The sequence below is a fragment of the Cebus imitator genome, unplaced genomic scaffold (assembly GCF_001604975.1).
Source record: "Cebus imitator isolate Cc_AM_T3 unplaced genomic scaffold, Cebus_imitator-1.0 Scaffold199, whole genome shotgun sequence".
Taxonomy (NCBI): Eukaryota; Metazoa; Chordata; class Mammalia; order Primates; family Cebidae; genus Cebus; species Cebus imitator.
The window spans coordinates 7,135,948-7,152,882 of record NW_016107514.1 but is presented as its reverse complement, the minus strand read 5'-3'; the positions used below and the strand labels follow the sequence as shown (position 1 = coordinate 7,152,882).

The window sequence follows — 16,935 nt, the reverse complement described above, 5'->3', positions numbered from 1 at the left end:
TTATACACAGACACTCTCAAACGGTCTTAAAGGCATTACAGAAGGTAATCTTGGATTATATGTTATTACTCCTGATATTTGAATTATATCACAGCTAGGTATTCCTAAAATGAAAAAGAAAAGAAAAAACTTTATGTCATTTGCCTCCTTATTGGTGATTTTAAAATGACATATAAATGAATCAGCATTATATCATTTATAATATCAATAATTTTAGCCCTATATTTTGTTTATAAAAGCTTGTTAATTTGTACTATATCAGTTTGAGATCCACTGTCATTTTTATCTCTATCTTCTAGAATTATCTTTTCACACACTTAAGAGTTTATATAGCAAAATAATAAATAGGTCCCTAAAAAGTTCATTGCTTTAGCTGAGTATTGATGACTGCAGAGAAATCACAATTATAAATAAATAAGTTCATGCTTTCATCAAAATGAGCGGAGTACAAGTAGAGTGAAGAAGAGAGAATAAAGCAAATTAATGGAGCAAGAGTTGGGAAAAGCCTTTCCAATGTAGTTTATTGTTAAATATTCATAAAATTAACACACAGCAGAAGACATTTTTTGGCTTGACCTTCTGTATCATAGTTCTGAACCTGTATTCAAATTTTCTGTAAGAGAATTTGGATATGTATATCTTAATTTTAACTATAATGGTAAAGATGCATTATTTATATAGGAGGGACTGGGTGCGGTGGCTTGCCCCTGTCTACCAGAACTTTGGGAGGCTGGCAGATCACCTGAGATCAGGAGTTCAAGACCAGCCTGGCCAACATGGTAAAACCCTATCTACGAAAAATACAAAAATTAGCCAGGCATGGTGGCACACACTTGTAGTCCCAGCCACTTGGGAGTCTGAGGCCAGATAATGACTCAAACTCAGGAGGCAGAGGTTGTGGTGAGCTGAGATTGCACACACTCCAGCCTGGGCAACAGAGCTAGACACCATACATATATATATATACACATATATACACACACACACACACATATATATATATATATGTATGTATATATGAAAATATGTATATATATGAAAATACTAATATCAGTATTGTTATTAAATTGTATTTATTAACTCAAGGTTCTTTTTAACTATGAAATATATTGCACCATCACAGTTAAGTAATTACAGCTAAATATTAAATGTAGTTGTCAATCTTCAAAATTTAAAACTTTGTCAATGATAAGAAGTGTTACTACACAGGTAATAGCAAGGTTGTCTTCCTATTCTCCTCTCTCTCAGCTTCTTACCTCCACTTGGAAGCCTAAGAAAAAGTAAAATACATTTAAGAAATATTAAATGACTGTGTAACTTTTTATTTCTGCTTTATTTTCCAGTCCAGAAAAGGCTATGAAAAGACTGTCATTGAAATCAATACACCAAAAATTGATCAAGTACCTATTGTTGATGTTATGATCAATGACTTTGGTGATCAGAATCAGAAGTTTGGATTTGAAGTTGGTCCTGTTTGCTTTCTTGGCTAAGATTAGGATAAAGGACACATGAAATCAACAGAAAATATAACTTGGTGCCACCCACCCATTTTGTGCCACATGCAAGTTTTGAAAAGGATGGTATAGAAAACAACTTGCTACATAAACATGTACCATTTAGGAAATATTGATGCCCTTGTGGGGGCAGTATCACATGGCAAAAGCTTTGAAAATCGTAAAGATATAAGTTAGTGTGGCTGAGATGGAAAGGGCTGATTCTTGATTCCCAATTCTCATCTCTCCTTTTCCTATTTGAATTTCTTGGTGCTGTAGAAAACAAAAAGAGAAAAATATATATTCATAAAAAATATGGTGCTCATTCTCATCCATCCAGGATGTGCTAAAACAGTGTGTTTAATAAATTGTAATTATTTTATGTACAGTTCTATACTGTTATCTGTGTCCATTTCCAAAACTTGCACGTGTCTCTGAATTCCATCTGACTCTAATTTTATAAGAATTTCAGATCCATCATGGCAATAAATACATGTATTATGAAAAAATAAAGTTGTAATTTCTGATGACTCTAAGTCCCTTTCTTTGGCTAATAATAAAATGCCTTTGTATATATTGATGTTGAAGAGTTCAATTATTTGATGTCGCCAACAAAATTCTCAGAGGGCAAAAATCTGGAAGACTTTTGGAAGCACACTCCGATCAACTCTTCTCTGCCGACAGTCATTTTGCTGAATTTCAGCCAAAAATATTATGCATTTTGATGCATTATTCAAGGCTATACCTCAAACTTTTTCTTCTCAGAATCCAGGATTTCACAGGATACTTGTATGTACAGAAAACAAGCAAATTTATATTTTTGGGTAGGGAAATGTGTGTAAGAAAATATATTAACAAATCAATGCTTCCATCAAGCAAACAATCATATGTATAATTATTTTCTACCTTATCTCATCTCATTGTTTTCAGCGTGCTTCAATAATGCAGGTTAATATTAAAGATGGAAATTAAGCAATTATTTATGAATCTGTGCAATGTTAGATTTTCTAATCAAGTTCTTGAATTTGATTCTAAGTTGCATATTATAACAGTCTCGAATATTATTTTACCTGCCCAAAAAATATTATTTCTTTCCTTTCAAGATAATTTTATAAATCATTTGACTTACCTAATTGCTAAATAAATAACGTATGGTGGACTGTTATTAAGAGTATTTGTTTTAAAAGTCATACTTATTCAAGAAAATCTAAACAATTTTTTCCACTATGGTATTTACTTTAAGGTAGCTTTAAATAGCAATACAATTTAAAATTAAAAACTGAATTTTGTATCTATTTTAAGTAATATATGTAAGACTTGAAAATAAATGTTTTATTATTTCTTATATAAAGTGTTAAATTAATTGATACCAGATTTCACTGGAACATTTTCAACTGATAATTTATCACAAAAGAACATACCTGTAATATTGAAATTAAAACGTGAAATTTGTCATACAGAACTTCTTTTATTTTTGAAATTGAGTTTGTAAATGTCCTTTTAAGAAGGGAAATATGAATCCTATAAATAAACTCAAGTCTTGGCTACCTGGATTGGTCATTTTCTTTCTTAAATAGGTTCCAAATTATTTTCAATTGCAGAAAAAGCTTTTGATTCTTTCTTGACCATCCAGATTAGAATAGTTTTACACTTCTGATCAAACATATTACTATTCAGAGAGTAGTTGTCTAAATCCCCCACATGCATAAAAAGTCAACAGAACATGATAATACTAAATTTATAAAATAAAGGTAGATTATACTTAAAATTTCAAAGAGATATATTTGTAATTAAATATTTTACAAAGTCTTGAATGAATGTTTTTATTTCAAAATTAATAATATAATCAGAATTTTTTAATTTGAAATATATTCTCTAAAACATACATTATTTTTGTATCATAGAAGAATTGTACACATTGGAAAATGTACTTTAATGAAAGTAAAGCAATAACAGTATTTGACATATTTGCCTGCATCAGGGATGCAGTGTTATCCATTTAAACAAAACAGTCTTTAATTTGGCACTCAATAGAATGAATAGATAATTGAGTGTCTGTGCTTTTCTATTCTTTTTATATATGAATATCGTCTTCTGCAGGACATGGGATTTTTTTCTCTCCTTTATGATTGATTTAATCTGGACAAAAGAAAGCTCACTAAAATAGAAAAAGCTTTTTAGATGGCATTTTAGTACTGGCCATGTATTCATGTGAAAAATACAAAGAATAGTATTGACCTTGAAGGCAGGGTAAATCATGGACATAGTGCACATGAAATTTGATCTAAGTCTCTTTAAGAATTAAAACAAACACAAAGTACAGAAGTCACTATAATGAGTAAAGATATTAGAAAAAATTATTAATTGTATTTAAAAAGTTGACACGTGAAAATACCAGGAAATCTCAAAATTGTCAAGCTTATTTTGGCAAATTTTACTAATAATATGGTCATGTGAACATATTTCTAGGAGATCTCCCAGGGTCTTAAATGGAGCCCATGCAAAAGAAGTGTCCGGTAGCTTAGGCTTTATGAGTTTCATATTAAATAGACAGCTTCATGCTGGATAACTGTAAAGCATATGAGTTACCTAAGGGTCTAGCACAATATCTGGCATATATCAGCTATAAAGAAATTGCTGCTGCTCTTGATTTATTTCTGCTGCTGTTATCACCACAGTATAAATCCCTTTCTAAAATGTAGCTAGTAACAACTGTGCTACCCAATATCATAGAACTTTTACAAATATTTCATTTTAACAAAGTAAATATTATACAAATTGCAGGATCACATAGCCCCAAATCATCAAAGAGACTTATATACAAGCTTTACAAATGATTTGCAAAAGATACCAAAAAAGAACAGTAGCATAAGGCATTTTAATATCCATCAAGCCTTAATTCACCAGACATAGATAATTAAATCTTCTTTTTCTGTATTTACCAAAATGTGTTTCACTTGCCAGAGGATGAGTTTAATAGATCTTGGTGTCTCTCAGCTTTGTTACTTTGCTAGTGTCATATCCCTGTACTGGCTGTCTGATTAACTATTACTCAGTACAGCTGGAGCCAAGAGATCCATAGATTGCAGAATTACTTACAGAAAACTTTCTTACAGAAAAATATCCTGCTTAAACCATTCCAAGTTCAGTAAGCTCTACATAGCAACCCATGCAGAATCCTCATTTACTATCCATCTACTAAATCCATCTGTCGATATTTACAAGGAGATGGTTCAGGGTAAAACAAGAATAGAAAAAAAAAAAAGAGTTACAAACCCACACTTAACTCTTTCCTAAAATCTCAACTTGAAATAATTTCAGAAGTGTTTCATGCTATCGTAACTGGGTCTTGTTCTACAATAACATTATAATGGTAGTTGTGTTTATAATACTATAGGTATGAGCTAAACAAAACCACCGTGATGTGTTTTGGCTATGTCCCCATCAAAATCTCATCTTGAATTCTTACTTGTTGTGGGAGGAACTTGGAGAGAGGCAATTGAGTCATGGGGGAAAGTCATTCCAACGCTGTTCTTGTGATGTAAGTAAGTTCAAGAGATCTGACGGTTTTAAGAAGAGGTATTGCCCTGCACCAGCTCTCTCATTTTTGCCTGCCTCCATCCACATAAGATGTGACTTGCTCCCTCTTGCCTTCTACCATGATTGCGAAGCTTCCCCAACCACTTGGAACTGTAAATCCAATTTAACCTATTTATTTTATAAATTGTTCAGTCTAGGGTAGGTCTCTGTCAGCATGATAAAAACAGACTAATACACTACCTTGGTACCAGTAAAGTGGGGCACTGCTGAAAAGGTACCTGAAAATGTGCAAATAGCTTTGGAGCTAGGTAACAGGCACAGGTTGGAATGGTTTGGAGGGCTCAGAAGAAAGAAAATTATGGGAAAGTTTGAAACTTCTTAGAGACTTGTTGGATGGCTTTGACCAAAATGTTTTTATGGTCTCATGTGAAAATGAGGAGCTTGTTGGGAATTAAACCAAAGGTGACTCTTGTGTTTTGGCAAAGAGACTGGTGGTATTTTGCCCCTTCCTTAGAGATTTGTGGAACTTTGAACTTGAGAGAGATGATTTGGGGTATCCAGCAGAATAAATTTCTAAGCAACAAGCAGTCAAGATGTAACTTGGGTGCCGTTAAAAGCATTCAGTTTTAAAAGGGAAGTGGAGCATAGAAGTTTAGAAAATTTGCAGCCTGACAATGTTGATAGTAAAGAAAATCCCTTTTTCTGATGAGAAATTCAAGCCAGCTGCAGAAATTTGCATAAGTAACAAGAAACCAAATGTTAATCCCCAAAACAATGGGAAAAATGTCTCCAGAGCACATCAAACATCTTCAGAGCAGCCCCTCCCATCACAGGCCCAAAGGCCTAGCAGGAAAAAAGTGGTTTTGTTTGCCAGGCCCAGGGTTGTCATGCTGTGTGTAGCTTAGGGACTTATTGTTCTGTGAGCCAGTTGCTCCAGCTGTGGCTGGAAGAAGCCCATGTAGAGAATGTGCCTTGAGGGTGCAAGCCCCAAGCCTTGACAGCTTTAATGTGGTATTGAACTTCCACGTGCACAGAAGTCAAGAATTGCAAGAATTGAGGTTTGGGAACTTCTGCCTAGATTTCACAAGATGTATGGGAACTCCTGGATGCCCAGGCAGAAGTTTGCTGTAGCGGTGGGGCCTTCATGGAGAACCTCTCCTAGGGTGATGCAGAAGGAAAATATGGAGTCAGAGCCCCTCCCCCCCTACATAGAGTACCTACTGGGTTGCTACCTAGTGGAGGTATGAGAAGAGGGCCACGTTTCTCCAAATCCCAGAATGGTAGATCCACCAACAACTTGCACTGTGTGCTTGGAAATGCTGCAGACACTCAATACCAGCCCATGAAAAAAGTCAGGAGGGAGGCTATACTCTGCTGAGCCACAGGGCGGAGTTTGCCAAGACCATGGGGGCCCACCTCTTGCATCAGTGTGGCCTGGATGTGAGACATGGAGTCAAAGGAGATCATTTTGGATCTTTAAAATGTGACTGCCTTTCTGGATATCAGATTTGCATGGGACCTGTAGCCCCTTTGTTTGGCCAATTTATCCCATTTGGAACAGCTGTATTTACCCAATAACTCACATTTTATCTAGGAAGTAACTAACTTGCTTTTGATTTTATAGACTCAGAGGCAAAAAGGGACTTGCCTATTCTCAAATGTGACTTTGGACTGTGGACTTTTGGGTTAATGCTGGAATGAGTTAAGAATTTGGGAGGCTGTTGGGAAAGTATGATTGGTTTTGAAATAGAGGGCATGAAATTTGAGAGGGGCCAATGGTGGAATGATGTGGTATGTCTGTGTCCCTACCCAAATCTCATTTTGAATTGCCACATGTTGTAGGAAGTAACTGAATCATGGGGGCAAGCCATTCCCATGCTGTTCCTATGATAGTGAATAAGTCTCATGTGATTGGATGGTTTTAAAAAGAGCCATTCCCCTGCACAAGCTGTCTTATTTTTTGCCTGCTGCCACCCAAATAAGATATAACTTGCTCCTCCTTGCCCTCTTCCATGATTGTGAGGCTTCCCGCCACATGGAAGTGTAAGTCCAGTTACACCTGTTTCTTAAGTAAACTGTCAGTCTCAAGTAGGTCTTTATCAGAAGCATGAAAATGGACTAATACACTCTGATTCCTATTCTAAAATTACCTCTATATGTCTCTAAGGAAATTAAGTAGCCTATCTTTCCACAATGGGATAAATTCCTTTTTATGAAATCTAAAAAGCAAATCTTACATGTCAGTAGCAGGTCTTATTCCAGTGATAACACAGTATAAAATAAGCTATTGAGTCTACTGACTTAATTCACCACCATATTATGGTGCATGGTGTAACTAAACTATTTGGCTATTTTTTTTGTCTCACAATAAATAAACTATTTATTTAGTTTTCTTTTGGGGCCCAAAAGAAAATTCACATGAAACGATGGAAACTTCTTTGCTCAAACCTATGTGGGATGTCTAGACTTCGAATTAAATGGAACAAACAAATACACTGCTTACTGATCCCTCCAGACTATGGTTCAAAGGTGTGTATAACCAGTTCCTTAATAACACAGGTTTTGGTACTTTACCTATTTCAGGGAATTAAACAAAACAAAATAAAAATAAGACATAGTAAATAAATGGTTTAAGCTACTAAGTAAAAAAAAAAAAAAAAAAGAAAATTTCCCATAGCTACCATTTAATAGGTAAAAGTATTTTCAAGGCTGTGAAGCTTTTCATGCAATTTTTATGTAACTTTAAAGTTTCTTATTTATATAGAAAGAAACTAAGTTCATTTGTTAGATAAAATTACTACCTAGTTGTTTTTACAGAGTTTTGATGTTTTTACATCAATAGTTAACAGGGTTTGACTGCGTCTTCACCCAAATCTTATCTTGAATTGTGGCTCCCATAATCCCAACACATTGTGGGAAGGACCTGGTGGGAGGCAACTGAATCATGGTGGGGGGTTTTCCAGAGCTTTTCTTCTGTAGTGAATAAGTCTCTGAAACATAATGGTTTTATAAAGGGCGATTTCCTTGCACTTCTCTCTCCTGCCACCATGTAAAGAAAGATGTGATTGCTTTCCCTTCCACCATGACTGTAAGTTTCCTGAGGCCTCCCCAGCCTTGCTAAACTGTGAATCAATTAAACCTATTTCCTTTATAAATTACCCAGTGTCAGGTATGTCTTCGTACCAGTATATTGGTACTTACAGAGTAGGGTACTGCTATCAAGATGCCCAAAAATGTGGAAGCAACTTTGGAACTGGGTAAGAGTCAGAGGTTGAAACAGTTTGGAGGGCTCAGAAGAAGACAGGAAGATGTGGGAAAGTTTAAAGCTTCATAGAGACTTGTTGAATGGTTTTGACCAAAATGTTGATAGTGATATGAACAATGAAGTCCAGGCTTAGGTTGTCTCAGATGGAGATGAGGAACATATTAGGAACTAAAGCAAAGGTGATTCTTGCTATGTTTTAGCAAAGAGACTGGGTGCATTTTGCCTCTGCCCTAGAGATCTGTGTAACTTTGAACTTCAGAGAGATGATTTAGGGTATCTTGTGGAAAAAATTTCTATGTGTTCAAGAGGTGACTTGGGTGCTCTTAAAAGCATTCATTTTATTCATTCACAAATATATGGTTTGGAATTGGAACTTATATTTAAAAGGGAAGCAGAGCATAAAAGTTCAGAAAAGTTGCCACCCAATAATATGATAAAAAAAGAAAAACCCATTTATCTGTGAAGAAATTCAAACCGGCTGCAGAAATTCACATAAGTAACAAGGGGCCATTTAATCACCAAGACAATAGGGGGAAATGTCTCCAGGAAATGTCAGAGGTTTTCACAAGAGCCCCTCCCATCAAAGGCATGGAGGGCTAGAAGGAGAAAAATGGTTTTATGGGCTGGGCCTTGGGCCTTGCTGCTTTGTGCAGTCTTGGGACTTGGTGCCTTGCACCACAACCATGGCTAAAAGGGACCATTGTATAGCTCAGGCCATTGCTTTAGATGATGCAAGCCCCAAGCCTCGGAAGCTTACATGTGGTGTTGGGCCTGTGGCTGCACAGAAGTCAAGAATTAAGATTTGGGAACTCTCGCCTAGATTTCAGGGGATGTATGGAAATGTCTGGATGCCCAGGCAGAGGTGTGTTGCAGGGTCAAAGCTCTCATGTACCTCTGCTAGGGCAGTGCAGAAGGGAAATGTGGGGTGAGAGCTCCCACACAGGGTCCCCACTGGGGAACTATCTAGTGGAGCTATGAGAAGAGGGACACCAACCCCAGACCCCAAAATGATAGATCCACCAACAATTTATGCTGTATGCCTAAAAAAGCAACAGAAACTGAACACCAGCCCATGAAAGAAGCCAGGAGAGGAGCTGTACCCTGCAAAGTCAGAGGGGTGGAGCTTCCCAAAACAATGAGAACCCACCTGTTGCATCAGCATGACCTGGATGTGAGACATAGCGTCAGAGGAGATCATTTGGAAGTTTTAAGATTTGAGTGCCTCACTGGAAGTCAGAGTTGCACAGGACCTATGTCCTCTTCATTTTGGCTAATTTCTCCCCTTTGGAATGGATGTATTTACTAAATTCCTGTACCCCAATGAATCGAGGAAGTGACTCACTTGCTTTTGATTTTACAGGCTCATAGATGAAACAGACTTGCCTATTCTCAGATGAGACTTTGGATTTTGAACTTTTGAGTTAATGTTGAAATGAGCCAAGATTTTGGGGGACTGTTGGGAAGGCATGATTGGTTTTGAAATGTGAAAACATGAGATTTGGGAGGGGCCAAGGACAGAATGATATTGTTTGGCTGTGTCCCCACCCAAACCTCACCTTAAATTATAGTTTCCATGATCCTCACATGTTGTGGAAGGGACCTGGTGAGAGGCATTGAATCATGGGGCTGAGTTTGTCTCCTGCTTGCCTCATGATAGTAAATAAGTCTTATGAGATCTGATGGTTTTATAAAGGACAGTTTCCCTGCATACATTTTTTTGCCTCCCATCATGTAAGATGTGCCTTTGCTTCTCCTTCACTTTCTGCCATGACTGTGAGGCCTTCACAGCCATGTGTAACTGTGAGGCCTTCACAGCCATGTGTAACTGTGAGTCCGCTAAACCTCTTTTTTAAAATAAATTGCCCAGTATTTCATATTTCTTCATAACAGTATGAAAATGAACTAATACACTAGTGAAAGAAATAAGAATGGAAGAAAAAAGCAGTGATAATAATACCAACTCTTAAAGTATCATCTGTTTAACTGAAAGTGGAAAAGCAATACGACTAAGGTAAATTGACTTTTCATTGTAGATTTTGGATGAAATACTGGAAAATTTCTCAGAATTTTTAAGTAAATGTTTTCTAAAAATATATTCAGTGGGTTTCAAATCATGGAATAATAGAATGTCAACGCCAGAAAACATGGTGGTCATTTATTCATCAATTAATCAATGATCAAGTATATGATTCAGCATTATCAAGTGTCCAGTTTTCTACAAAAAAAATGCCAGGTTTACAAATGAATTGTAAGTTATCTTCACTATATCCTTATTTGTAGTCTAAGGGAAGAGATGTATTCATCACATTTAAAAAAAACAGCTAATTATAATGTTTCTGACTATACAGAGATTTATAGAATGGAGAATGGAATAAGGGCCAGTTTATAAGTGTACCTTGTAAAGATGATGACAGGTCTCCAAGTGTTCGTAGGGTTTAGATGAGTGTGTGTGGAGGAAAATGGGAAGATCACTTTAAGTAGGAAATCCATGACAGTATTCCAGAAGCATAAACAGGGATAGCATGCAAAGAGGACAAGAACTCTAATGAAACAGCAGTCAGAGAAGGATACAGATAATGGATTGCTGTTTAAGGTTCAGTTATAATGGCTTTAAAATCATCCAAAAGAGCCTGGATGTTGTGCAACAGATAACTAAAAATGAATGTTAGCTCTTAAGTAGAACAAAGCCACAATGGAAGTCATCTTGAGAATGACAGCAGATTTTTCAGGATCTACCTAGTAGACATTCTGTCTATGTTGAATGAATCTGTGAGATGAGGCAGATAATAAAGACCAACTGCCAAGAGATTGTTGCAGATATTTAAGTGAGTGATAACACATATTAGTACTGCAGTAATAATATATGGATTATTTAAAATGAAGAAACAAGTATTAATCAATTTTTTAAATTACTTTTTAATCATTTACAAATATTACAGGGTCATTCCCTAGATACATCTTAAAATAGTTATTTAGCCTTGAAGAACATATAACAAAATAGAAATCTTCTTTTTACTAAACTCTGAAAAGCCAAAAAGTCTCAGTGAAATAAATGATATCTGGTAAAATTCTATTGCTTGACTTTGTATCTTCTATTGTATCTCATATACTGTTGTAGAAATTACATATGAAAATAACTTGCATTACTTAAACAACAGATACTTACAATGTTTTGGGCAAGTGCCTGCCGCATATAAATAAAAGTTTGTGTACATTATCAACTGTAAAAGAGATGCATTTATAGAGTAATTAGTTGCTAAATTTAGTTATATATTTTAGTCTGCTAATGTTAAAATTTTCCTAAGTAAACATTGGAACATAAGGAATAACTAAACAGACTGTAAATCTTGGAGACAATTATAAATAATTAATATTCATGATATTATCTAGTTTGAAAAAGATGGAGGCATTATAGCCACTAATTGTTTTTTTTTTTTTTTTTTTAAAGATGGAGGCCATGTTGACAACAACTGGTCTTGGACTCCTGTTCTCAAGCAATCCTCCTGCCTTGGCCTCCCAAAGTACTCGGACTAAGGTGTGAGTCACTGCACCCAGCCTCTACTTTCTTACACAAAATTTACTTTTCAATCTACTGCAATTCAAAGTATCTTCTGAACACTTGTGAAAGTTTTTGACATCACAATTAAAATACTTACCTAATCCAATGCGCATATTTTCAGAGATGACAATTTATCATGTCAAAATTTGCTCCCCTTCCTATGCTCTTTATCTCACTTAGAGGCACCACCACCCACGTTGGTGCCTGGGCCAAAGACATTTGGAGTAATTCTCTCAATTATTCTTACATATCTTCCAGGCCTGTTCTGTCCCTTTTATCTTTATTACCACTGAAATCACCTTTGCAAAAATAACAGTGAGAAAATTATAACAGTGAAAGAAATCTGACCTGGCCAACTCCATCTTGCCTTTAGCCTCCAGACTGACTTTGGTCATTCTTGGGCACTAGCCAAGCTAACTTTGGAGGGAAGTTAGTTTATATTTTAATAATAGCTCTTCCCAAAACCAACCCACATTTATAAAACTAATGAAAGCCCACCAGACTATGAGGGTAAGAAGGGCCTGATTCCTGCCCGAGATACAGGCATAGTAAAATAATTTTCAGCTATTATTGTGGAGGTCACAAGATTTGCAACTTCTCTAATTCCTTCTGTAAATGATATTACTACTGTAGAAGCTAAAACAGACATTTTGAGATGTGTTTTCAAGCCTTTGCATTTCTGATGAAATGATCCCAAGAAGGCTGGTAACTTCTCTGTGACACTCACACAGAAGGGACTCAGGACACAAGGACCATTTCAACACCACTATGATTGTATTTTCAGCCAGTTAGCAGGACTCACACCCTAGCCCTCTGCCTGCAAAACTGTCTTCAAAAAACTCTAGCCTCCAAATTTTGGGGAAGGCTAATTTGAGTAGTAATAGAACTCTGGTCTCCCTTTCAGTCAGCTCTACGTGTATTACACTCTCTTACTTTATTGCCATTCCCATCTTGATAAATCAGCTCTGTCCAGGCAGCAGGTAAGAAGAATCCATTCAGCAATTACACCACTGCTCAAGTTTGTGTAGTAATGATTGTTCACTACACTATTTTAAAAGCATGCTATGTGATTTTTTTACTTTCCTTATTCCCAAATCTAACCTCCATACACAGTTCACTCCCCTATATAAAATTCCTCAATGGCTTTCTATCACCTACCATACTGACTTTCACTTATTCTGTTTTACCACGTGTAAAAAATAAATTTTACAAGCATTCCTTCTCTCTCTCTTTTTTATAAACACTCCACTCAAAATTAAAATAATATTTTGCAAATATATTGATTGTGATGCACCCTGGTATGTAATATTCCATTTTAAGGTATTGTATTTTATTTCAGAAAACATCAGTTGTACTCATTAAAGTGATCAATTACTTACTCTAGAAAACACTGGCCAAGGAAATAGATGTCAAACACATTAAATTGTTGAGTAAGACCACTTGAGTTACATTCCTTTCTATTCTGCCTCTGTCCAAGGTGGTTCATTCTGGTCTCCTATGTCCAAGTGCAATGTAATTTGGCATTGTGATGCTAGTTGAATTGTATGACCCTATTGCATGTAGATAGATTTTACCAAAAAATATGTTCATTGCAATGCTGTATCCAATATCAGTTAAAAATGAAAATAATATAAATGTTTGCTATTAAGAAATTGGTTTAGAAAAAGGTGAGGTACATCTGCAGCTTGAATAATAAAGTTGTTAAAAGCAGGTTTAGTAAATTTAATAACATGGCATGCTATTAATAATGTACTTCTCAGTGCAAAAAAAAAATCTAAAAGTCTAGGAAACATTGTTTCATAAGTAATTTTGCATATATTGAAGATAAATGTTGCTTTATTTGTGTATTTTGTTTTTCTAATCATTTGAAGTCACTGAGAACAAGCTGTGCAAATACCCTAGCCTTGTCATGGAAATTAGTTATTTCCATATTAAATTCTCATTTGTAAAGCAAAAGAAGAGATGAATCATTAAATGAAAAACTAAAAAACAGTTGATCTTCAGGCTAATTCTGGTTAACTTCATTCAAATAGAGCAGCTGGAGGCAGGCTCAGTGGTAGGTTAGTATCATACACTGCATCAGTTACTACGCAAGCCTTCCCAGAAAGTATTGTTCACAGTAATGCAAATCTGTATCAAAATTACATGCATTGTTATCAGAAGCATTAGTATTACTGAAGTCTCCATGTTGTCTTTAAGTGGCACATCTGTGAACAAAAGGAAAACGGATGTGCAGATGTACAGATCTTTGAAGAATCAGAAGAACTAAAGAGCCCAAAGGGGAAAGAGAGACACCTATTATTTTTTATCTTTTCTTCTTCACACAGTAATTTCTACCTAAAATTAATGAATGCTTTGCTTGAGAAGATCGTTTTGTGAGCAAAATGTATTTTTACCAAGAAAATTTAGTGAAAGTTGTATTATATATGTGAATATAAACCTAAAAGAATATTACTTGATGACTGATAATTGTTTTAAAATGACCTAAGATTAATATTCTCCTATTCTTAACAAACATATACCCATGACCATTAACTTACTCAAATACTCAAATTTTTTTCTTATTTTTGATACCCATAATGAAGTTAAACAAAAATTATCCTTGGAATATTTATCCATGTTTTCATAGTTTTTATATATATGAGTGTGCTTCTTACACCCATTTTATAAGATCCTTCCCTGCTCAGATGGCACGTCCTGTAAAATAACTGTGGAAAGGATTTAGTTTAAATTAGAGGATAGGTATAAAGAAGCGCTATGAGTCTGGGCAGAAAGCCAAAGAGTGGGACAGGAAAATGTTGAATCTGACTTTGTTCTTGATATGCTTTGAAAGTGGAGCATGTAGAAAATCCTACTAGCTGAAAGATCAAAGTCATCTTAATGCAAGTTCTTATCAAAAAGCTAAGCTGCTTTGTTGTTCATATTTTAACCAATCATTCAAAGCTAAGCCTTTTCATTTTTCTGAAAGTTTTAAAAGTGACCACACATTTTATAGAAATGTTTTTCAAACTTCCCATTCTTAGCACCACAATAAGTATATTTTAACAAATTGATGGAAGGAATGGCTTAAGAAAAATAATTATTTGAGCCATAAAAATCACTTTAGAAATATTTTAAAAGCAAGTTGCAAAAGATTAGCTATAATACCTAACAGAAAGCCAAATAATTTCTTAATTTTCCCCATCCTCCTCCTTTTTTTTAGTCACAAGTTTTTTTCAGTTTTTTCCTCATAATATTTTTATGACTCTTTCCATGTAAAACTAAATTATTAGTATTCTAGTCTGAGTTCATTGTTAAATAAATTTCCTAAATATTCTTCCTTATTGTAATCATCTACTTCCACTTCCAAATAGGCTCACCGATACTTCAATGCACACCACCTTTGCTGTCAGATCTATTTTCCTCTAATTACTCAAATTGTTGCTGGCAGCAAATCAATACACGTCTGCAGCAACTTGAATTCTTGTCTCCTCACATGAAAGAATTTGACTGAGAGGCAGAAGGCAGAAGAAAGACCAAGGCAACTTTTAGAGCATGAGTGAAAGTTTATTAACAAAGTTTAGAGTAGGACTCAAAGGAAGTAAAGCACACTTGGAAGGACAAGTGGGTGACTTATGCACAGTTTGACCTTTGACTTAGGTTTTAATATGTTGGTATGCTTCTGGGGTCTTGTGTCCCTTCTTCCCTGGCTCTTCTCTTGAAATGGGCTGTTCACAAACACAGTGGCCTGTTAGCACTTGGGAGGGGCTACTTGCACACTGTGTTTACAGGGGTTGTATGCATACTCACTTGAGGCCTTCTTCCCTTACCAGTTACCATTCCAAGAGGAAAATCATAGACCAGTTAAACTTCACCCTTTTGCCTCTTAGTGCACATGCTTGAGCCAACTTTCCCAATTCCTGAGATCTTATTGGGAAGCTGCTAGTCACCAGTTTGAGGTTTTTCTATCTGTTGGGAGACTGTCATTCCCTGGCACCAGCTATGACTAATTATTATTTTAGAAAGAGAGTTTAAGAACTGCCTGATCATCACCTAATGGTCCACTGACATTACTGCTGTGTGTGGCTGGGGAGGAAGGGCGGGGGTAGGGGGAATGTCGGGGGAGGAGACCTCTCCTATTCTCTTCTTATGCCTAACAAAATTTTGTTACCTGCTGTAACAAAATATCACAGTGTTTTCTCTTCTACCACAATAGTGCTACCGAACAAACAACTGTAAAATGTTGTGGTTTAAATATTATGTCTTTGTGCTAGGTGGGAGGCTGTTTTGGCCTGAACCAGACTAGGCTGATCTTGCTTCGACTTGTTCTTGTGTTTTGTGGCAATTGATTGGTCAACTAGAGGCGGGTAGTAAAGAATGGCCTTGCCTGTGTGGGTTTCCTTCACATGGTCTCTCATACTCCAGCAGGCTATATTACATCTCTTCAAATTGTATCACAATGGGAAAAGGGATAAAATGAGAGAGAGAAAGAGAATGAGACATGTACACAGCCATTCATTTGAGGACAAGGGTAAAAATTGTTTCACTGTTAATCAGGACACTTTATATTGAATAAGCAAGTCACAGGCCATCATATTCACTAGAAAAAAAAAGAAATATATTCTCTACCTCTGAATGGGAGAAGCTAAAAAGTTACATTGCAAAATGCATGAATATAGGAAAGAGTGAAAGATTGTAATGATTTCTGGATTCTATCATAATCTCTATCAAACTCATACTTAAAAACTTTTTACATATTTAATGTACAAAACCTGCTTCTATATGGCCTAAGCTTTATTTTCCATCTAATTTAATCGTTTCTATTTCTCCTCCACGTGTTTCCCCTCCCTGAGTCCGAGCATCTATTCACTCTGACATGAATATGCCTTCCATTTTACTTCTGTGCTCTCATCCATATTCTCAAACTTAAATGCTTTATTTCTTTTTTCTACTTACCCAAATTCTATTTTCATTATTCAGCTTCATTTCTATTAAACCTTTTGTTTATTAAAGCCTCAAATGTTTTCTGATTACTCCCGTGCATATTGCTATTTTTATTTTTGAACTCCTATAATACAAACATGAGGTCTACATAATTT

At 35.6% G+C, this 16,935-nt stretch overlaps 1 protein-coding gene across 3 annotated transcripts in view; it reads left to right on the top strand.

Moving 5' to 3' along the window:
- COL11A1 (collagen type XI alpha 1 chain) overlaps positions 1-3,040 on the top strand; it is a 213,219-nt gene extending 210,179 nt beyond the window's left edge. For all 3 annotated transcript variants that reach the window (XM_017547609.2, XM_037745410.1, XM_017547607.2), the window contains one exon: positions 1,344-3,040. In XM_017547609.2, the coding sequence (XP_017403098.1) occupies positions 1,344-1,490 (147 nt within the window). In that variant the 3' untranslated portion in view covers positions 1,491-3,040. The remainder of the gene's footprint in view (positions 1-1,343) is intronic.
- Positions 3,041-16,935: the final 13,895 nt, after the last annotated feature.